This window comes from Mauremys mutica, chromosome 6, assembly GCF_020497125.1.
Source record: "Mauremys mutica isolate MM-2020 ecotype Southern chromosome 6, ASM2049712v1, whole genome shotgun sequence".
Lineage (NCBI taxonomy): Eukaryota > Metazoa > Chordata > Testudines > Geoemydidae > Mauremys > Mauremys mutica.
In genome coordinates this window covers 130,415,218-130,437,088 of record NC_059077.1, presented here as the reverse complement: position 1 = coordinate 130,437,088, position 21,871 = coordinate 130,415,218, and the positions used below count along the sequence as shown (strand labels likewise).

General features: G+C 54.3%; 1 protein-coding gene and 2 long non-coding RNA genes across 4 annotated transcripts; all 3 read left to right on the top strand.

Moving 5' to 3' along the window:
* The first annotated feature begins 4,641 nt into the window (after nucleotides 1-4,641).
* Nucleotides 4,642-7,427, top strand: LOC123372366. The gene is made up of 3 exons (XR_006580243.1): nucleotides 4,642-4,779; nucleotides 6,083-6,247; nucleotides 6,970-7,427. It is a non-coding gene; the product is annotated as an uncharacterized LOC123372366 (long non-coding RNA).
* A 547-nt stretch (nucleotides 7,428-7,974) lies between these two features.
* On the top strand, nucleotides 7,975-13,938 carry LOC123373183 (maestro heat-like repeat-containing protein family member 7). 2 transcript variants are annotated; one of them, XM_045022032.1, is made up of 10 exons: nucleotides 7,975-8,041; nucleotides 8,399-8,521; nucleotides 9,003-9,082; nucleotides 9,514-9,619; nucleotides 10,097-10,192; nucleotides 10,968-11,072; nucleotides 11,471-11,606; nucleotides 12,204-12,297; nucleotides 12,784-12,936; nucleotides 13,802-13,938. In XM_045022032.1, exons 1-9 carry the CDS (start codon nucleotides 7,982-7,984, stop codon nucleotides 12,923-12,925), a joined length of 942 nt encoding a protein of 313 aa, XP_044877967.1. In that variant the 5' UTR covers nucleotides 7,975-7,981; the 3' UTR covers nucleotides 12,926-12,936; nucleotides 13,802-13,938. The 2 variants fall into 2 exon arrangements, 1 of the variants encoding a protein (XP_044877967.1); XR_006580599.1 differs by lacking the exons at nucleotides 11,471-11,606; nucleotides 13,802-13,938 and having other exon boundaries at nucleotides 12,784-12,804.
* Nucleotides 13,939-15,355: 1,417 nt separating this feature from the next.
* Nucleotides 15,356-21,323, top strand: LOC123373116. The gene is made up of 4 exons (XR_006580567.1): nucleotides 15,356-17,732; nucleotides 18,398-18,540; nucleotides 18,630-19,240; nucleotides 21,264-21,323. It is a non-coding gene; the product is annotated as an uncharacterized LOC123373116 (long non-coding RNA).
* The last annotated feature ends 548 nt before the right edge of the window (nucleotides 21,324-21,871 follow it).

The window sequence follows — 21,871 nt, the reverse complement described above, 5'->3', positions numbered from 1 at the left end:
GAGTAACTATATGCCTGTTAGTTTGACATCTGTAGTATGTAAGGTCTTGGAAAAAAATGTGAAGGAGAAAGTAGTTAAGGACGTTGAGGTCAATGGTAATTGGGACAAAATACAACATGGTTTTACAAAAGGTAGATCATGCCAAACCAGTCTAATCTCCTTCTTTGAGAAGGTAACAGATTTTTTAGACAAAGGAAATGCAGTGGATCTAATTTACCTCAATTTCAGTAAGGCATTTGATATGGTTCCACCTGGGGAATTATTAGTTAAATTGGAAAAGATGGGGATCAATATGAAAATTGAAAGGTGGATAAGGAACTGGTTAAAGGGGAGACTACAACGGGTTGTACTGAAAGGTGAACTGTCAGGCTAGAAGGAGGTTACTAGTGGAGTTCCTCAGGGATCGGTTTTGGGACCAATCTTATTTAATCTTTTTATTACTGACCTTGGCACCAAAAGTGGGAATGTGCTAATAAAGTTTGCAGATGACACAAAGCTGGGAGGTATTGCTAACACAGAGAAGGACCGGGATATCCTACAGGAAGATCTGGATGACCTTGTAAACTGGAGTAATAGTAATAGGATGAAATTTAATAGTGAAAAGAGCAAGATCATGCATTTAGGGATTAATAACAAGAATTTTAGTTATAAATTGGGGACACATCAGCTGGAAGTAACGGAGGAGGAGAAGGACCTCGGAGTATTGGTTGATCACAGGATGACTATGAGCCGCCAATGTAATATGTCCGTTAAAAAAGTTAATGGAGTTTTAGGATGCATCAGGCGAGGTATTTCCAGCAAAGATAAGGAGGTGTTAGTGCCATTATACAAGGCACTGGTGAGACCTCATCTGGAATACTGTGTGCAGTTCTGGTCTCCCATGTTTAAGAAGGATGAATTCAAACTGGAACAGATTCAGAGACAGGCTACTAGGATGATCCGAGGAATGGAAAACCTGTCTTATGAAAGGAGACTCAAAGAGCTTGGCTTGTTTAGCCTAACCAAAAGAAGGTTGAGGGGGGATATGATTGCTCTTTATAAATATATCAGAGGGATAAATATTAGGGAGGGAGAGGAATTATTTAAGCTTAGTACCAATGTGGACACAAGAACAAATGGATATAAACTGGACACTAGGAAGTTTAGACTTGAAATTAGATGAAGGTTTCCAACCATTAGAGGAGTGAAGTTCCGGAACAGCCTTCCAAGGGAAGTAGTGGGGGCAAAAGACATATCTGGCTTCAAGACTAAGCTTGATAAGTTTATGGAAGGGATGGTATGATGGGATAGCCTAATTTTGGCAATTAATTTGGCAATTGATCTTTCATTATCAGCAGGTAAGTATGCCCAGTGGTCTGTGATGGGATGTTAGACAAGATGGGATCTGAGTTACTACAGAGAATTCTTTCCTGGGTGCTGGCTGGTGAGTCTTGCCCACATGCTCAGGGTTTAATTTATCGCCATATTTGGGGTCGGGAAGGAATTTTCCTCCAGGGCAGATTGGCAGAGGCCCAGGAGGTTTTTCGCCTTCCTCTGCAGCGTGGGGCACAGGTCACTTGCTGGGGGATTCTCTGCAGCTTGAGGTCTTCAAACCACAATTTGAGGACTTCAGTAACTCAGACATAGGTTAGGGGTTTGTTATTGAAGTGGATGGGTGAGATTCTGTGGCCTGCATTGTGCAGGAGGTCAGACTAGATGATCATAATGGTCTCTTCTGACCTTAAAGTCTATGAGTCTATGAGACTCATATCTGTCTCCATAACTTTGGGTTAATTTAGGTTAGAACATAAGAACAGCCATATTGGGTCAAACCAAAGGTCCATCCAGCCCAGTATCCTGTCTACTGACAATGGCCAATGCCAAGTGCCCCAGAGGGAGTGAACCTAACAGGTAATGATCAAGTGATCGCTCTCCTGCCATCCATCTCCACCCTCTGACAAACAGGCTAGGGACACCATTCCTTACCTAATAGCCATTAATGTACTTAACCTCCATGCATTTATCTGTTTTCTAGAGACTGGCTCCATGAGGTCCCTCACAAACTGGAGATGGTTACTGTGGGTTTGTCTTTAGTATATCTTATGTACATACTCCACAAACTGAGCATTTGAGCTTGTTCCAGAATCTGGGATGAGCCTATGTTGTGAAAACCGAAATGCTCAAAATAGCACATGCATGTGAATGGACACAGGGTGCTAAAATTAAACTTGCGGGGAGGGATAGCTCAGTGTTTGAGCATTAGCCTGCTAAATCCAGGGTTGTGAGTTCAATCCTTGAGGAGGCCACTTAGGGATCTGGGGCAAAAATCAGTACTTGGTCCTGCTAGTGAAGGCAGGGGGCTGGACTCAATGACCTTTCAAGGTCCCTTCCAGTTCTAGGAGATAGGTTTATCTCCAATTATTGTTAAATTAACCCAGGGGTTCTCAAACTGGGGGTCAGGACCCCACAGGAGGTCACAAGGTTATTACTGGGAGTCACAAGCTGTCAACCTCCACCTCAAACCCCACTTTGCCTCCAGCATTTATAATAGTGTTAAGTATCTAAAAAAGTATTTTTAATTTATAAAGGGAGGGGGTCGCAGTCAGAGGTTTGCTATGTGAAAGGGGTCACCAGTACAAAAGTTTGAGAACCACCGAATTAACCCCTCTGAAGCCTCAGGGAATGCAGGGGAGGGGGGTCTCCCTTGGTAGGGTTGGGAAGGATATTGCTCTTCTCATGTGATCCCTCCCCCAGTGGCTAATTTTAAATGAAGCTCCCCTCCCCTGACATGAATCTCCCTATGGCACTGAAATTAAATACAGACTATAATTTGGCATTGAGAAGTGAAAGGGATGGGAGCCCTAATGGAAAAGCTAACAGCTCGGCTCTTCTGCAAGCCTCAAACTGCTGAATGAGCTTTAGGGTAGGGAAAGGCTGTGCCTCCCAGACAGCCTGGCCCTGCCCCCTATCTGACCCCCACCCACTTCCTGCCCCCCGACTGCCCACCCCCCTCAGAATCCCCGACCCATCCTGCTCCTTGTCCCCTCACCGCCCCCCAGAAACCCACCACCACCACCCTGGGACCCCACCCCTGCTTCCTGTCCCCTGACTGCCCTGACCCCTATCCACCCCCCCCCCGCTGAGTCCTGACAGACCGTCCAGGCCGAGCGGTGGGAGCTCAGGCCCTGCTGGAGCTCGCAGCCCCACCCCCTTACCACGCAGCTTTGAGCGGGGAGGAGCTCAGGCCCCGCCGGAGCCATGCTGCAGCGCTATCCAGGGACGCTCCTGGATGCGCTGAGGCTCCGGGAGAGGAGTGGAGGTGGGGTTGGACCAGGGCCGGAGAGGGAGCCTCAGGCATTCTCGTGGGGGCCCCTGCGGAGCCCAGGGCCTGGGGCAAATTGCCCAACTTCGCTCTAAGGGTGACTCCCTCCGGTGGTGACCTGGGACAGCTGGTGAGAACTCTCAGCTTTCTGATTCTCAGAGTCTCAGTGCTGATTGGGGAGCACGGGGCTATTGTGAGGGAGGAGACTCAGGTCCTTGTTACTCTCTTTTAAGACCAAGGAAATAAGCCAGAACCAAACATTTATTTGATTGCTCTTGCTGCTTTTCTTCATTCATTGTCTTTGAGTAATTCATGATTCTCTCTCAAATGGGCTAGTTCTTCTAAAATACTTACTGAATAATTAGGTTTTAAGAAAGCCACATGCAAACCCAGACTTCCAGTAACAAAGGAGTCAGGCGGCACCCTACAGAATGGGGGATAGTCTGCTGGAAAGCAGTGACCCTGAAAAGGATTTCGGGGCCATAGTGGACGAGCTGCTCAACATGATGGTGAATCCAATTCTTGTGTCCACGTTTTGAATATTATGTTAAAAAAATTGGAGAGGGTACAGAAAAGATTCATAATTGAGTGATGGGGATGATACCTTATAATGAGACATTGAAAAAGCTCAATCTGTTTAGTATTTACAAAAGAAGAATGAGAGGTGAGTTGCTTGACTTCATGGAGAGAAAATGTTGAGTATAAAAGGGCTCTTTTATCTAGCAGAGACAGGCATGACAAGACCCCATGGATGGAAACAGAAATCAGAAAAAGTATAATGACAATAAGACCGAGATTTGTAAGAGGGAGATTCATCATTGGAACAAACTACCAAGAGAAATGATGGCTTCTCCATCTCTTGATATCTTTTAATAAAGACTAGATGCCTTTCTGGAAAATGTTTGAGTAAAAGAAAAACCCAGCTCTTCTGACATACAGGAGGCCTTAGGATATGCAGGGGATCAGATTAAATGCTCTAATGGTTCCTTCTGGCCATAAAGTCTATTAACTTATGAAAACCTGATTGTGGCCTGGGGAAGAGTGTGTCATGTTCTACTGTGTAGTCGGTGTCATTCCCACAATGAAGAGTTATTGAGTGGGGTGATCCAGGGGAAGCAGCTCAAACATCCAATGTGGCTGGACAGGGGCAGGACATCAGCACTGCAGGGGAGGGGTGGGTGTGGCAGTGACATCACAAGGGCCTTTGGCAGGACCTCAGCCTATTGGACAGAGGTGGTGGGGAGGCGATGATCTCACAGAGAGATCTTGACATCATCCAGGCAGGACAGGGGTGCAGGACAGGGGCAACCTTGGAGACCCCTGTGGCTTTGCTTCAGCACGTCTCCTTCTCGAGGTCTCTCCTTGAGGACCGAGAGAGAATTCACTTTCACTTACGTGAGCGCCAGGAGGACCCTCTTTGGAGTTTTCTCCTTTTCTTTTATTGATTTTGCTAGAACACAGACATCCCTGTATAGAAGGTAAGAGCCTCCGAGAGGTGTGGAACCTGTTCAGTCTGATCCATCAGGTGCCGGCTGAATTCTAGGAATGGAAAACACTAGATTGAGGTGGCAGCATTGTATTTCCAACATAGGACTTGTCCCTTAGAATCACTGGGGACATTGGGGTTTCTCCTTTTTGTTTTCCCTTTTCCTCTGTCCCTCCTACCTTTCTCTTCTTGCTTCCTTTTGTCCTTTTCCTCTGCTCTCCTCAAGGAGCTCTAGCTGTGCAGCGGCGGACGGGGGCGGGGGGTTATGGGAGGCCCTCACAGAGAGGTGAGACTGGACTAGTGCTCCGAGAGTGATCCCCTCGGAGGTGACCTGTGCCATTCTTTGGGCTATTTGATGAGAACCCTTAGCCTCCCAGCCCTCAAAGTCTCAACCTTGATTGGCTGAGGAGGGGACTATTGACAGGGAGGAAACTCTGGTCTTTGTTGTTCTCTTTTATGACCAAGCAAATAAGTCACAACCAGTTATATGTTTGATCAGTGTTGATGCTGCTCTCCAGTCATTGTCCCGGAGCAGTTCATGATCCTCTCTAACATTCCAATTCTTCAAAAATACTTGCTGAATAATTACTATGAATAGGTGTCCTATCACATTGAGCCATATCAGATTATGACATAATATTCTATCTTATTGGTATTTTATTCTTTTGAAATTGTTAATGGCAGCAACTACTTAGCTCTCTCATTCCAGGCAGCAGAGAGCCTGGGTGAGAAGGGATGCTCAAACTGTCTGCGAAGGAGAAAGGGATGTTTCCAGGTGTTGAACGTCAAGAATTCTAAACTTTGCTAAAATGGCTAGTGGAGAGAAACAAGAAATAGTTGGGGCCAAACTTTAACCATTGTCTTTTTTAAAGCCCATTTGGGGATGTGAGTCCCAGAGAGCCATAGAGAGGGGGAGCAAAGTCCCACAGATCAATAGGCAGCAATGGAAGCAGGAGTGACACTCCCTCTCAAAGGCAGGGGGACTGGCCGCTAGGGCCTGGTTGCAATTGCCAGCCATGGGAGGGAGTGTGCAGCAGTGGTTAGTGAAGGGGTCCATCCATGGCTCTGACACTCAGTGTGACCCTGAGCCGGTAGCTGAGGCCCGTTTGCCATCAGTAGAGTTGGGGGTCCCATGGCTACAGCTCAGGGGGGTTGGGAGGCTCCAGGAAGGTGTGTAAAGTGCTGGGATGTCAGGATCCTGGAGCCGCTGTCACCTCCGCACTAGTTCTGCACCCCGCTGCTGCTGGCTGACTTTCTCCGTCCCCTGGCAATAAGACAGACTCTTGTTTTCACAGCCAGTCGATCACCCTAGTGTCATTACCCTGCCTGCTGGCTGGGCAGGTAACTCCTCTGGTCACCACCCTCTCCAGCCTGCCTTGGGCTTGGAGAGTGAGGAGGAGGGTGAGGGACATCTGCTGACCCTGAACATCCGCCATCCATCATACCATCTCCTAGAGCAAGTGAGTGGCATTAGGGTTCCTCGGTGTCTTCCCCTGTCTGTCTGGGGAGAGACAGAAAGAGGGGGAGAGAACATCTCCAAAGGGGGATTTCATTTGCAAACAGCCCCCAAGAGCCCCTCACTCTCAGACTGGGCAGGGGCTTCTCCAGAGCCGTTTCCAGTGTGTCTGGAAAGGTCCCAGCAATGGGGCTCCCAGCCCTTCCCTTGTGGGAGGCTGTTCCCCAGGCTGGGAGTCTCTGAGCTGGGCCAGACCCTGTGAGCTGCTGAGCATGGGAATCAATGGGGAATGAGGAGGAAGGGCCCTGGTCTTCCTGTGCCTAGGGTCTTTGTGACTTTGACGTGGGGAATGGTTTCCCAGGAGAAGTCCAGACTCCTGGGTTCTGTTCCTTCTCTAGCCTGGGTGGGGGAGTGTGGCCTGGGAGGACAGGAGGGGGCTGCTTGTCCAGAGTAACCGATGGTCTTTGGGACTGACCCCATTGCTCTAAAAGGATGAGACTTCCTGGATCTTGCATCAGCAGCAGCAGGGATGAGGAGGGGGAACACTGAGGGGGAGCAGATCATGCAATGAACTCCTGCCAGTGTGTGTAGCCTGCACTCCCTGCACTGTGGTGCGGGGAGAAGGGGCTGCTCTGGTTGGAGCAGGGCTGAGGAGGGACAGAAAAGGCCCATGAGTGAACAGCTGCCTTGAGCCCAGACTCACACCTGCTCCCCGCTCCATTCCAGGATGGCCAGGCTCCTGCGCAGGTTCAGGAGGAAGGCTCTGCAGGTGGCTCCAGAGCCTGAGGGAAGCAGCGGCCATCTTCCCCAGGGGCAGAGCCACCTCTCCGTCCCCGCTGGCGGGGAAGCAGCTCCCATGCAGGCCAGAAGGCGGAAGTTCCCAGCCTTCTGGAGAACAAGGCCAGCTCCCGGCGCAGGCGCCGAGCTGGGAGAGGCCCCGACCAAGCCCAGGTGGAGCTGGCTCAGGAAGAGGTTTTGCGGACAGGACCCAGCCCAGGAGGGGCGCCGGGCAGGGAGGCTCCGGGGCCTCTTATGTGAGCAGCAGTGGCCCCAGGAGCCCAGCCCCCATTCCCAGCAGGGGGCATCGCCCTGCCCGGGCTCTGAGGATCTTTCAGCCCCCTCAGACCAGGAGGTGGAAGATCCCAGCACCAGCACCATCGGCTCAGCACGGGACAGCAGCAGTGCCTGGGGCTCCAGCAGCAGCGACGCCTCTGGACACTGCTGCGTTGTTCCAGGTGAGGAGCCAGGCTGGGCTGAGGGAGGGGTGAGGACGGGGATGTGAACACCCTGGGCCCAGACACTCTCCCAGGGATATGGCGGGGGGGGGTCCCCAGCCCAGGTGTCTGGCCTGAGCCACGTGAACCCCACTGACACCAGCAGCAGTCACACAGCTGCCCCTGCAGCAAGGGGAGCTGGGGGTGGGGGCATCAAGAGCTGCTGCCACTTTGTCCCTTGATGCTCCGGGGCTGGGGGAGTCGGCACCTCCCATGGAGTCCTGGACAGTGGGGGGGGGGCTCTGCTATGGGCTTCTGAAGCTGTTGGGGGCTGAAGGCAGCCCTGAGAGGGAGGTGTGGGGCCCGACCTGCCCTGGGTGCCTGAGGTGGGAAGGGGGGTCCTTAATCCTGCGCTCCCCACCATGCCCCTGTTCTTCCCCCAAGGGGCAGCAGACATCCCCCTGTTCCCTTCTCTCCCGGGTGCAGGGACCCCCACGGAGTCAGCGGCGGAGGAATGGCTGGAGATGTCCACAGAGGAAGCTGCTCTCAAGGTCATCAGAGAGCAGCTCCAGGGCAGAGACAAGGTACAAATGTTCCCCACCTGGGCTGGAACCAAGATTGTCCTGTCCCTTCCCAGCATCCCCACCCCCTGCTGAGGGTCTTGTCCCTGATGATCCACCACCCCTAATGGGGCCTTGTACATCCCTGATGTGGGACCCCCAAGATGGGGTGTTTGTCCCACAGCAGCCGAGGTCTCCTCCACCCACAGGCACTGTCCCAGTTCCCAGTCCTGCTTGTGTAGGAGTCGTGGGGGATTTGGACACTAGGCGGCTCCCCACAATCCCCCACTGAGGCCTGAGCCCTGGAGCGGGTGTGGGTGGGGAGGAAGGTCCCTAGCTAACAGGTTCTCTCTGGCTATCCCCCACTCCCGGGGGGTACAGGATGAGGGGCAGCAGCTCAGGTTCCTGCGGGCCATCTACCCCGCGTGTCTTGCTGCACAGGACAGAGGGCAGGACACGCTGGAGCCGCACTGCTGCAAGGCGGCTGTGGTGGAGAGGATTGTGGTGAGTGAGACCCGTCATCCGGCAGCTGGAGGGGGGAGAGAGACGTGGGATTGGCCGGGGTGTGGCCGGGCTAATGCGTGGGGGCTGGGGGGTGTGGGCGGGGGCAGCAGAGGGCAGGGATTGCTGGGGCTGAAGGCGGGGAGAAGAGAAGGGAGAATTGTGAGATTGGGCAGTGGGGGAATTGTGGGGCTGGAGGGCAGCTGTGACTGGGGACAAGGAATCACATGGTCCCAGCTCGGCCGTGGGGATGGTGCTGAATGGGGGCAGGTTTGACAGGGAGGAGGGAAGAAGGGGATTGGGACCGAGCCGGGCAGGAATCCTGGAAGGGGACCAGTTTGATGGGCAGGAAGAAATGGGAGGAGCGGGAGGTAGTGGGGGATCCTGCTGGCCATGTGGGGCACTGGCTGTGTCATCTCCTCACTGGGAGGTGTCAGCAGGGCCCGAATCCCTCATGCTCCTTTGTCTCCTTCGCGTCTCACAGGAGCTCATTGAGGAGCTTCCTAAAGACTCTCCACCCAGCGCCATCCTCGCCAGCTGCCTTGCTGCTGTGGGCAACCTCAGGTACCGAGACAGCCCCCTCTCCCCCCCCCACCCTCCGCTGGCTCCCCTCACCCCAGTGCTGCTCAGGCCCAAGGCTGGGAGTCACTGTCCCTTCCACCCCCAGGTCGCTCACCTCCCAGGAGTGGCTTCTCTGGCAAAGATGGTGGGGCGGGAAGGTTCACTCTCTCCTGGCTGGGCTCTTCCTTTCACCCCACTAACATTGCAGGGGCCTCGGGGAGGGGCTCACTCCCGGGCTCAGATACAGGAGGGGCAGCAGGCTCCAGGGACCAGGCGCTATTCCTGTCCTGCCACTGTCTGTCTGTGACGCCTCGGCCTTGTCATTCCCTAGCTCAGTGCCTCAGTTTCCATTCTCGCCAGCCTGCGCCTGTAGCCCTGTGGTTTCGTATCCGTGTTGGTGACTGTCTCACCCCCGTACTGCTCTCTCTTGCCAGCACCACGAAACCTGCCTTTGAGCCTGACCTAGAGACCCACCTCTTGCGAGCTGCCCTTCGCTCCGTCTTCACCCTGGGCACAGAGAAGGACACCATCAACAGCCAGGTACATCCTCCTCTTCCTCCATCCTCCTCCTCTTCCAGAGTGGTCCTTGGTCCCTGCTCCCTTGATTTGCTGGAGCTCCAGATTTAGGGGTGGGGTAGACAGAGATGGATCAAGCTGCAGGGTTGGATCCTTCCCTCCAGAGGATTACCCCTCCCTGGGGGATTTCTTTCTTTCTTTCTTTCTTTCTTTCTTTCTTTCTTTCATATGCCGTGTTTTGCCCAGCAGCCCAGCTTCCACCCATAGCAACGTTGGCTGTTTCATACTCTCCTGCTTACAAGGCCCTCTGCAGAGACCTGCTAAGCTCATGGATCAAAGATCTAGGTGTTATCAATCCTTGCTCATTGCCTGCAGTGGGATGTGAATGAGAGAGGCCAGGATGTGTGTTTGGGAGTCTCACCAGTGCTTCCTAGAGACCCCTCTTCCCATCCTGTGGCAGGTGTAGGCCCAGGTTCCCTAACTCTGACCCATGCTTTGCAGGCTCTGCACAAAGTCATGCCAGAGCTTCTGGATACCATGCTGGGGAACCCGCTGGCAGAGTCCCCAGACGCAGACAGGCTCCACTCCATCTTGGAGGTGAGACCCAGAAGGAGGGGTGGGAACCAATTTTACCTTAACTCTTTGAGGGACTGGTAAGGAGAAACTGGAAGATCCATTGTCTACTCTGTCCACCTAGCTGGGTCCCCAGTGGGGCGTCCTTGGCTGGGGAGGTCAGTGCAATGCAGTGTCAGGTCCTGCTTTCTTGAGGGACAGAGGAAGGAGCTGGGACTTCAAGCCAGAGCTCTGCCTGGTTCTGTTGAGCACTAACCACAGGGCCCCTGGCTGCCTTGGGGAGTGAGAGGCTGAAACCCACCCTTCACCCCCCCCACCCCCAACACACACCCCCCATGAGATTCTGGAGATGGTTCTCAGAGAAGAGGCACATGCTCCTTCCTAGAGAAACAGGAGGACCCCAGGGAATCAGCCCTTCTCTCTGATATGCTCTGAAATTCCTGGGGGGATTGTGCTTTCAATCACTCCCTACGTCCCACCAAGGATTTTAGTAGCAGGGAAGGGCGAGGGTTCAGTCTCCTTTCTGGTGAACTGTTCAGGAATCAGGAGTTCTGGGAGGATGGGACCAGCCCCGACACCGAACCTTGTCCCAATCTAGAGAGACCCTGACAAGTTGTGACCTGCAGGATACAAGCTGCGTCCTGGGGGAAAGAATCCCCTCCTAAAGCTCTGTGATCCATGACTCAGCTATTCCCCCCTGCGCATAATGTCTCAGGCCCCTGGGGTTGGCGGGGGTGGGGCTCATTTGCAAAGCACATGCACCTGCCCATTGATCCTGACCTGCCTCCTTTCCCCACAGCATGTCAACCTCTGGGTTGTGTCCAGGGTGTCCCAGGAGAGAGCCAGGGCCGTTAGGAGCAGCACGGCCCTGCTCAGATACGCAGTCACCCTCCCCGAGTTTGACGTAAGTGACCTCTGACCCCAGCTTGCTGACTCCAGGCGCAGGCGGGCTGGCTCCACCGGGCTGTAGGATCTGCTGCTGCAGGGGCTGTGGGTTGGGAGTGTTCCTCTTGGGGAGGCAGAGTCAGAGCAGGGAATGAGATAGGCTTGAGTCAAGTTCTTCTTGTCCTGGTCAAGTGTTGTCCCTGGGCCTTTAAGGGGACCATGCTCCAGCCCCTGCTTGGCATCCCAAAGCAGCTCGTGGCTCTCTTGGCAGCAGAGCAAAGGAAGGGTCTGTCTCAGGCTCCTCTCCCCCAGCATCTCCTGCAGAGGGGCTAAGGGGAAGGAGCCTTCTGGCCCATGGGGGACAGGGAGCTGACAGGAAAATGCTGATGGAGTCCCCTCTCCTCTCCCTTCCATTAGCTCTCAGCAGAGTTCCCTAGGCTGGGTCACCACGTGACACAGCTGGCTCTGTTTGTCAGCGACCCAGACCAGGACATCAGCCGGCAGGCCAGGGAGGGGACTTACCGGCTCTACCAGCTGCTGCTCCAACAGAGGGGTAAGGAACCCACTGGGACACGGAACCCAACAGGGGACTGAGAGGGACCACAGATGGATAACGGGACCCCAGACAATTTCTCTCAGCCTGAGCCCAGCTGGAGAACAAGTCTCTCTCCGCCTTGGTGGCTGCCCAGTGGAGTGGGGAAGAACAGAGGCGGTAATAGGTAATAGGTAATAATTGGAGATATACCAATCTCCTAGAACTGGAAGGAACCTTGAAAGGTCATCTAGTCCAGCCCCCTGCCTTCACTAGCAGAACCAATTTTTGCCCCAGATCCCTAAGTGGCCCCAGATCCCTAAGGGGGGAGGGATAGCTCAGTGGTTTGAGCATTGGCTTGCTAAACCCAGGGTTGTGAGTTCAATCCTTGAGGTGGCCACTTAGGGATCTGGGGTGAAAATTGGTCCTGCTAGTGAAGGCAGGGGGCTGGACTAGATGACCTTTCAAGGTTCCTTCCAGTTCTAGGAGATTGGTATATCTCCAATTATTACCTATTACTGCCTCTGTTCTTCCCCACTCCACTGGGCAGCCACCAAGGGGATTGGAAGGACACAGAAACTGCAACCAGAATGATCAAAGTGTCTCTCTCTCTTCCAGGGCTGAGCATACAGGAGGCAGAAGATCTGTGGTGCTACGACTGGCACCGGGAAGCAGGCTCCTGGGCTATAAAAACACAGCCAGGGTGGGGGAGGTAAGGACACTGTGGCAGGGCATGACACAACTCAGGGAGTGGGGCTGGCTGGGGTCGCTGCAGTGGATGCCTCCTGGAGACAGGACAAGAGCCCACTCCTTATTTCCAGCTCAGAGTTCCTCATCCAGCACCCAGTGGAAAGAGGCTGGTGCTAAAGGTCCCACATTGGAACCTCGCTAGTTGCCGTGATTTGAGTGTCTTACATGGAGCCGTTGCTACGTGGCATAAGGAGAATCCCCGGGTGGGTGAGTTAATAGAGGATTATGGCTCTGGGTCTGTCTCTGCTCCTTGTCCCCCTGGCTGATCCCCAAGCGTCTGAGAGGAGAGCACTGGGACCCTGAAAGCCTCCTGGGGAATGAACTGCCTTGGCTACAGCAGCTCTCTTACCCTCCCTTCGGGGCACCAGACGCTGAGGCCATTCTATCTCCAGGGCTTGGTGGCTGGCTCTGGGCAATCTGCTAAAGCCTCGTGTCCTCTTGGTTTTAGGTCTTTGGAAAATTCATCTCGGAGGGGCAGAGAAGATACTTCCTCCAGACAGCAATGCTGGCGATCCACGACCCCCTGCTGCATGTCAGCCAGGCTGGGCTGCTCCTCACATACTCCCTCCTGGGGGAAGCCCAGCAGCTGATGGGGGACAAGGTGAGCAGCTGCATTCGACTCAGAAGATTGGGGCGGGGCCCAGGCCTCATTCCCATCCTATCACCATTCGCTGGCCTGGGAGCGAGGAGCCTAGTGGGGACTTCTGGACTTCCTAGACTTGTGTTCTTAGGCTGTGATGCTCTGCTCTCACTCCTGGGAAGGGCAGGGGAGTCCCCTAAGTGCCCTCTGTGAACCTTTCCTGCCCCACAGAGCTGCACCCATTTCCCCATGGCCTAGTGTCCATGTCACCCCAGCCAGCACCCAGAGTTGCTCCCATCACCTGAAGCCTGGGAGGCAAAGGACTGATGGGTGATGGCAACCGGCCAGGCAGTTCTGAGGCACATGGGTGGGGGAAGCTTGTCCTGCTGATGGCAGGGCTGGACCCGCTCTAGAGAGAATGGGAGGATTCAGTCAGCAGGGGCTGCTGACCTGCCCCGTTCACCAGGGCTGCCATCCGGTGGCTTCAGCATTTGTCACTGGGGTGACTTGGGGAAACGTCTCAACCTCCCCGCAGGCCACTTCACTGCTGCCAGAATCCCTCCTGCCCTACCTGGGTGGGGATGGGGGTCGGGGTGGAGCAGAGGGTTCTACCAACTTGAGCAGTGTCCCCAGGTGGGTTGGAGGTGGAACAGCTCTCAGGGGCACTGAGGGGAAGGCGGCAGGAGCTAACCCTACAAGGAGGGGGGCTGGCACTGGAGGTCACTAGAGAGGACAAGAAGCCTCCATCCTGGGGATCAGGAGGGTGAATCCACCACTCAGACATGAGCAGCTGCTGGGTGGAAATGGTGCCGGTTCCAGGTGCCCTTAATCCTCCCTGATTCCTGGTCAGTGTCTCGGTCTCTGACAAGTTCTCCTTCCCCTGCAGCTGGAGGATGTCACAGCCAAGGTGATGGGTCAGCTCCGCAGCATCCGGCAGCTGCACCAGGTGCCCGAGGTGCTGCAAGGGCTGAGCCTCATCTGATGCCCTTAAAGGTTCCCCTCCCATGTTCAGCAACTCCCGCTCCCTGCTGCAGGTACTGCTCTGTCTCATAACATAAGAACATAAGAAAGGCCGTACCGGGTCAGACCAAAGGTCCATCTAGCCCAGTATCTGTCTACCGACAGTGGCCAATGCCAGGTGCCCCAGAGGGAGTGAACCTAACAGGCAATGATCAAGTGATCTCTCTCCTGCCATCCATCTCCATCCTCTGATGAACAGAGGCTAGGGACACCATTCTTACCCATTCTGGCTAATAGCCATTTATGGACTTAGCCACCATGAATTTATCCAGTCCCCTTTTAAACATTGTTATAGTCCTCACTGTAAATGGGGGGCTAGTGGAAGGGGAAATGGAGGCCCCTGTCACTGACAGAACTCTCTCCCCTCTCTGTGGACCAGGGTCCTTCCCTCTGACCCCAAACTTCCTTCATCTGGGGCATGAGCTCTTCCCCTCACTCCCATACCCCTCCCCTCTTTCCTTGCTCTGACCCCCATCCCATTCCCCGGGCTCCCAGGCAGAGCTCTCCCTGCCCCGTATGGCGCAGAAGCACCTTTGTGTCAGGGCTACAGACTGTCCGCCCAGCTGAAGCTCAGGAAGCTCCACATTTGAGGAGGTGAGGATGGGACAGAGACTCAGGGCCTGCTTCACCTCCTGCCCTTTATTCTTCCTTTGGCCCTTCTATGGGCTCTCCAAGGGTGACATGAATAGGAACCTCCTCCCCACCTGTCTGCTAGGCCCTGGGGTGTGTGACAGCCTCCCAGATGGGGGCAGTCAGCAGCTGAGCCACTTCAGGGAGCAGGTCACCTTGTCCTAGGAAACCAAGCAGTGCTAGTTCCCAAAGAGGCTGAGAGGGAAGACCCCGCTCCCTCATGGAGGTAAGAGCCATTTACTTCTTTGAGCATATGGGTCTCTTGGGGGAGAAATGGGATCCCTGCTGCATAGCCTGTCTGAGAGCTTCCCCCATCCCTGGGACAGAGACGTCTCCATCAATGTGCCACTCTTGTTTTTTTCCTAGCAAGAGGCTCCCCAGAGATGTCCTCACACCTGTTCTCCTGGGAGCATTTCTGGGAGGAGGCTTCCATCCCTCAGTCTCCAACTCCATCATGCAGTCTCATTCACATAACATCTCCGCTCTCCAGCTCCACTTCCTGCAGCAGGACAAATGAACCTTCAGCTCCTAGAGACCCGACTCTGACCTCCTTCTGATCAGCAATGGGGTTTCACCATCCCCTCAACGAACCTGTCATTTATGACCATCTAGTCTGACCTCCTGCACAATACAGGCGACAGAATCTCACCCACCCACTCTTGTAATAACCCCCTAACCTATGTCTGAACTATTGAAGTCCTCAAATAATGGTTTAAAGACTTTAAGGTGCAGAGAATCCTCCAGCAAGCGAACTACGCATGCCCTATACTGCAGAGGAAGGTGAAAAAACCCCAGGGACTCTGCCAATCTGCCCTGGAGGAAAATTTCTTCCCGAGTCCAAATAAGGTGATCAGCTAAACCCTGAGCATGTGGACAAGACTCACCTCAACCCAATAAGAGCACGCAGGCCTGGGCAGCGCAGGTCTGTAACAGGGAAAGGAGAGTGCTTTCCCCTGGGCTGCAGAGCCTAGGGCTTAGCCAAACTGATTGCAGAATGAGTCTTACCTCAGAGGGACCATGTATTGGCCCCGAAAGAACCAGACTTCAGCGGCGATAAAGCCCAGCTGGGCTATGCACTGGAACGAGAACCAGGTAGGAAGTTGAAAGCAGCAAGGAAAGCCTAGAAGGGAACTGGAGAAGAGAGGTAGGATGCGCCCAGGGAAACTTGCAGCAAAGAGAAAAGAGCAGACCTAGCTGTTGAGTACAGAGCCCTGGGCTGCTACCTGTGTCAGGGTGGGACCGGGTTCCTCTACTGGCCCAAAAGAAGGGGGCATGCACGCACCCAGAGAGGGTTACCAAGCCCAGCAAGGGAGCTGCAGGCTGAGCCAGAGCCCCAGCGAGAGCAGAAGAACGTTTTTCTCTGGGAAGACCTCTTTGGACTTTTAGTGTGTGACAAGCTGAGCCCCCAAAGCACTAGGTGGTGAGCCGGCCAGAGGGCCAAATTACCAGGCAGAGAGACTGCCATGGTGCTGGAGTGACCATCGATGGAGGACCAGAGGGCACCTAACAATGAGAAAATTCATTTATTATTGGCATAGTCAGCAGCACTGAATTCCCCCTGTCATCCATGAGGGCTCATGGAAGTCTTGGTTACTGAAGGAAGGTCCATCCCCCGAAGTGGGATTTCCAATTTGAGTTCCAGGGACTGGGTAAGCAGCCAAGGCAGCAGCTCCTAGAAACCCAACAGAAGCAGAAGGAAGTGCAAGCAGAGCTACAGAGGCAGCTGGTAATCTTTAGGGAGCAGCAGCAATACCTGTGAGAGATCCTGCAAAGGGAAATCAACCTGTCTTGGTTACTGAAGGAAGGTCCAAAGTGGGATTTCCCATTTGAGTTCCAGGGACTGGTTAAGCAGCCAAGGCAGCGCTCAGGATTTCTCCAGCAGCTCCTAGAAACCCAACAGAAGCAGAAGGAAGTGCAAGCAGAGCTACAGATGCAGCTGGTAATCTTGAGGGAGCAGAGATCCTGCAAAGGGAAATCAACCTGCTACGCCCATGGACAAAAAGAGCTGCCTCAGAGAGCATGCCGGGGCTGTGCTGAGAGGGTTAGCCCAGGAGAGCAGGGCATGAGAAAGTGTACAAGCATAGCCTAATGCCAACCTGGGAACAAAAGTTCTTTGGTTTGGGTGCAGAGAAGCAGGCCATATGGAAAGACCCGTCCTGCATAGGAAAGTCCTGAGTGGCAAAAGGAGGGGCCAGAGCCTCAAGAAGGTATAAAGAAAGGAGAAGGTGTCCTCTTAAACAAACACACCTGAGGCAGGCTAGGTGGAGATGTCAGGGATGGCCGTGGACCTTGCAGACCCTCCTCCAACATACCCTGTTGGGTGCTGCAGGGAGGTGAAGGATGAAATGGTTGGCACAGAGATGAATCAGGCACAAGAGTTGAGCAGTGGTGTGTGCTGAGACCCTGATGGAAAAGGTTTTGGGGGATGCAGCGGCAGTAGAAAAAAGGCTACGGAAGAAGCTGGTGGCTTCAGAACAAGGCTCTGCAAGCAGTTGTTTATGAGAATGAGTGGCTGCAGGAAGAGCACTGGGATACTGCAGAAGAGAAGGATGGCCTCTGAGTTCTGGTGAGCGAGGTGGCAGGGGAGCTGGAGTCGCCGCTCGCCCAGGCTGTACGAGTGCATAGCTGGTGCCAGCGACGTGATGGTGAGGGATGAAGATTGGACAAGAGTAGAACTTGGCCCTGGGTTGGGCCGGATTTTAAGAAGGAGGGTATATAACTGGGTGGCTTGGCCTGTGGCTGCAAAGCCTGGAGCTAGGCCAGATTGATGACCAAGTGAGCCCCACCTGAGAGGAAACAAGGGAAAACAGCAGCAAAAGTGCAGAAGCAGACCTAGCTGTTCAATATACGGCCTTGGCCAAAACCTGGAGTCCAGGGTAGGACTGGGTTCTCCCACCGTCCCTAAGGAAGGGGACATAGAAGACCATAGAAACCCAAGAAGGGCAGACCAAGCTGAAATCAGGCTGAGGACGAGCTCCCCACGAGGGTGGAAGGCCTTGTTTCTGTTCAAGACATTTTTGGACTTTGTTTGGAAGGAGCTTGACCCAGGAAGGAGTGGACTAAAGGACAGTCACCTGGTTGGAGGGCTGAGTTCCCAAGAGTGACTATCAACGGGGTTACTAGCCCAGCTAGAAAGCAGTGACACGAGGCCTGGCCAGGAACTAGCGGTGAGTGAACTCTGTACAAAGCTGCTCCCATCTATGGTGGGGGAGAAGCTGTGGGGCTGGGAGGGGAAGGACATGGCCCAGCTTGTGGGCCCAGCTTGTGGGAGGGATCCTGCTGGCTGTGTCTGGAGCACGGTGTAGCCTCTTCTATGGGAAGTTCCCGTGGGTCAGTGGGGCCTGAATCTCTCCTGCTCCTTTGTTCTCTTTGGGCTTCATGGGAGATGTCTGGTGAACTGCCCGTGGACTCTGTGCCCAGCACCACTCCGAAATTATTCGCTACCTTCAAAGAAACAGCACAGCTCAGCCTGGTAGGTAGGCTGGAGCCTCGCACTTCACTCACACACACAACACTGAGGTGCCTTGGGAAGCATAGTAACAAAGAAGAGATTTCAGTGATACTAAGCAAGAGAAAGAGACAAATTTCAACCAGACAAACAAAACAAAACACACTTTGTAGTGACTAAAACTGAATCTTAAGAGTCACAAACTTGGCCTTAGCAGTTTCCAGACTAACATCTCAGCTTTCCTAACAGACCTTATTTGATGTCCCAGTACGGTACAAAAATTCTCTGTCGAATCCGCTGATTTGATTGCTTGGCCTTTTGGTTTCAGACCCTCTGTTCTCCTTCTGGGGTGCCTGGACCCTGATTGTAACATCTCTCTTCCAGTCTCTGTCCCAGCCTCTTCCACAGACGTATGCTGCAGCCAGCCCAGCTCAGACCGCAGTGGGGAGAGATGATCTCATCCTGTCAAACCAAGCAACATGGGTCCCATTGAGGCTTAGATGGAAGATCCCACACATCTCCTGGAGGTAAGAACCGTTCCCTCTTCTGGGCACTTGGGGCAGAGGGGGCTCTTGTTACATGGCCTAGTTATCATCATGACTTTTTTTATTCTCAGAGGATGTGTCCGGGATCCTGGAGACTGTTTCCTGCAGGAGGTTTGAGCGGGGAGAGATCACTCAGAGTCATGACCCATGGGTCATTAACCCGGGTCTGCAGGGTTCACGGGAGCAGCCACACTCCAGCAGGCCACCTGGAAGCCTACTAAAAACTGCTTACCTAGGACTTACGAAGTCCAGACCCAGTTTGAGGCGCCATCCCTGAGGCCTATTGGCCGGGTCCCAGAGCAGCTAATCGGCCCCCGGGACCTCCTTAAACCAACAGCAGGAACAAGAATCTGTCTGAACACCCGAGCTCCCCCGTCTTCTGGACCATGTGTTAGCTGTTCCTGCTCCCACTCCCCAGGCTTGATTTCCTGGCATCCTGACTCGCTGTAACTCATCTGAGTTGAGGTTCTGAACACAGTTTGGTCTTTTGCTTCTGCTTCTCCAGTATCCTGACCCAGCTGACTCTCAACTCCTGTCTTCTGAGAGTGGACTCTGCCTCTGACCACTAGGTCTGGCTGCCCATGACCCTGCCATGACACTGACTTTTCTACAATTCCTCCAGTGCCCTTTTCTGCTCTCCAGCTCTGCTCTCCCAGCAAGACACACCAATCATAGGCGGCAGGTTTGTATAATTTTTGGTGGGGCCCAAAATGCTGGTACCCCTCCGCTCCCGCCCTGTAAGCCAATATAAAATGAAGCTACAACGCGTCAGTGCCACAAGATGACAAGGGTCAATTAAAAGTGGAAAGTCAGAAGCAGCACTTGCCTACTTCAATATACAGTATTATATTTTGTTGCACCTGTTGTGATGAATTGGGAATGTTCTTAATATTTTCTCTGAATACTGTGTGGGTGCCTCAGTTTTCCCTGCAAGATGCCAGCTGAAGGTGTTGGGGACAAAGAGATCAGGTGGCCTCCTTGTCCGGAAGAGACTCAGAGGCCAGAGGAGGGAGTGTCAGTTTGGAGCTGGCTGGGGAAATGGGGAGAGACCCAGAACTTGGTTCTGGGCTCCCCACCCCCCAAGATGGACCTGACAGAGGGGTTCTGTTTTCTGTACCAACAAGCTCTGTTTAAACTGTGTTCCCGTCATCTAATAAACCTTCTGTTTTACTGTCTGGCTGAGTCACATCTGACTGCGGAGTTGGGGTGCAGGGACCTCTGGTTGCCCCAGGACCATCCTGGGCAGACTCGCTGTGGAAAGTGCATCATGTGGAAGGGCATGCTGAATGCTCCGAGGTCAGACCCAGGAAGGTGTAAGCTTCTTGCCCTGGAGACAGTATGCTCCGAGAGAGGAGGCTCCCCCAGAGTCCTGACTGGCTTTGTATGGAGTTGTTCCAAAGCATCACAGCATCCCCTTCCACACCGTGCACTTCCCAGAAGTCCGCACAGGCACTGACACTCCCTCCTCCGGCCTTTGTCTCTTTTCCAGGCATTAGGAGGCCACCCGATCTCTCTGTTCTCCAACACCTTCAGTTGGCACCTTGCAGGGGAAACTGATTTGGGAGAAATGAAGTAAAAGCTGCCCAAAGCGAGCTTGCGCACTCCTGAATTTTGAGGTGTTCAGATCTGGAAGGCAGGTGCTGGGGGTGGGAGAGGGCTGTGGGCTTCATGGGGGAGCATGGCAGCAACTGTCTGGAGCTGCACGGAGCCAGACACGCTGGTCTGAGTGGCACAGTAAGCGGTTTGGGGGTTGGAGAAGAGGTAGGCGGTTCCGGGGGGCAGTCAAGGGACAAGGAGCAGGGGCGGGTTGGATGGGGCAGAGGTTCGGAGGGGCAGTCAGGGGACAGGCAGCAATTGCATAGGCATGGGAGTCCAGGAGGTTTATCAGGGGACAGGTAGGAGGGTCCTGGGGGGAAGTTGGGTGGGGTCTCAGGAGGGGGCCGTTGGGGACAAGGAGAAGGGAGGCTTAGCTAGGGGCTGAGGTCCCAAGGGGCAGTTAGGGGCAGGGGTCTCGGGAGGGGTAATCGGGGGACAAGGATCAGTGGTGCTTAGATAGGGGGTGGGGATCCTGGGGGGCAGTTGGGGCAGGGGTCTGGGGAGGGGGCAATCAGCGGCCAGGGGCTGGGACTCAAAGGGCTCTGGGCTCCCTGCCGCAGCGGGCAGCCCAGAGCCCTCTGATTCCTGGCCGCGGCTGGGATTTAAAAGGCTCTGGGCTCCCGGTGGCTGCCGGCAGCGCAGAGCCCTCTGATTCCCGGCTGCGGCTGGGATTTAAAAGGCTCTGGGCTCCCGGTGGCTGCCGGCAGCACAGAGCCCTCTGATTCCCGGCCGTGGCTGGGATTTAAAAGGCTCTGGGCTCCCCGCCACAGCAGGCACCCCAGAGCCCTCTGATTCCCAGCCGCGGCTGGGATTTAAAAGGCTCTGGGCTGCCGGCAGCCCAGAGCAGGGGAGAAACCTAGCTCCAAATATTGCTGGAGCAGAGCCCCTGACTGTGAATATTCCTGGGGCTAAAGCCCCAGGAGCCCATATAAGTTGGCGCCCATGACACCAATCCCCTGGCTCCCAAAGTCCTAGTTGCTGCTATTCAAGGGCTCAGGAGTAGTGCTTGTATTGCCCCCTCTCCCACCACAGCTGCTTTAGTTAGCTCAAATAGCAACTCAGATCATTAAAATGTCCATCGTGTGTTTTGAAATCTGTCTTCCTGAAAGGCCATGGAGAATTCCTGCTGCCTGAGAAACTTCCCAGAAGAAGCTACCAGGACTGGGGGAGAAATGAAGGAAACTGTAGCAGGGTGGACCCTGCTCCGGCCCTGAGGGCTTTAGAAAGCAGCCTGGCAGGGCTTGAGAGCTGTGGCTGGAGGCTGGGCTGATGGGGAAAGTGGCTGCAGCTGGGGCCATGCCCCAAACTGAAGCCCTGGGCATTATAAAAGGCAGGAAAGCCAGAGCCCAGGCAGAGTCTCTCTCTGCCTGCAGAGAGGGATGGGCCTGGCTGCTTAGCTGGAGGCTAGATACCTGAGGGAAGCAGAGCTGGGGGATAGGCTGAGGAGCCAGGGAAGCTCTAGCCAGGACAGCCCCAGGCTGCGGCCTAGCGAAGGGCCATAGGTACTGTGGGTTGCAGAGGGCAGCCCAGGGGTAGGACGAAGCAGCAGGTCCAAACCCCCTTTGCCTGTGATGAGTGGGCTGATACTGCAGTCTGCCCCAGGGTGTGGGGCTAGACCATGACTGTCAGTAGCCACTACTGAGGCAAGGCGGGGATAGTAGCGCGGGGTTCCCCTGGGAGGGGGAGACCCAATTGTAGATAGCGGGCACCGGGTCCA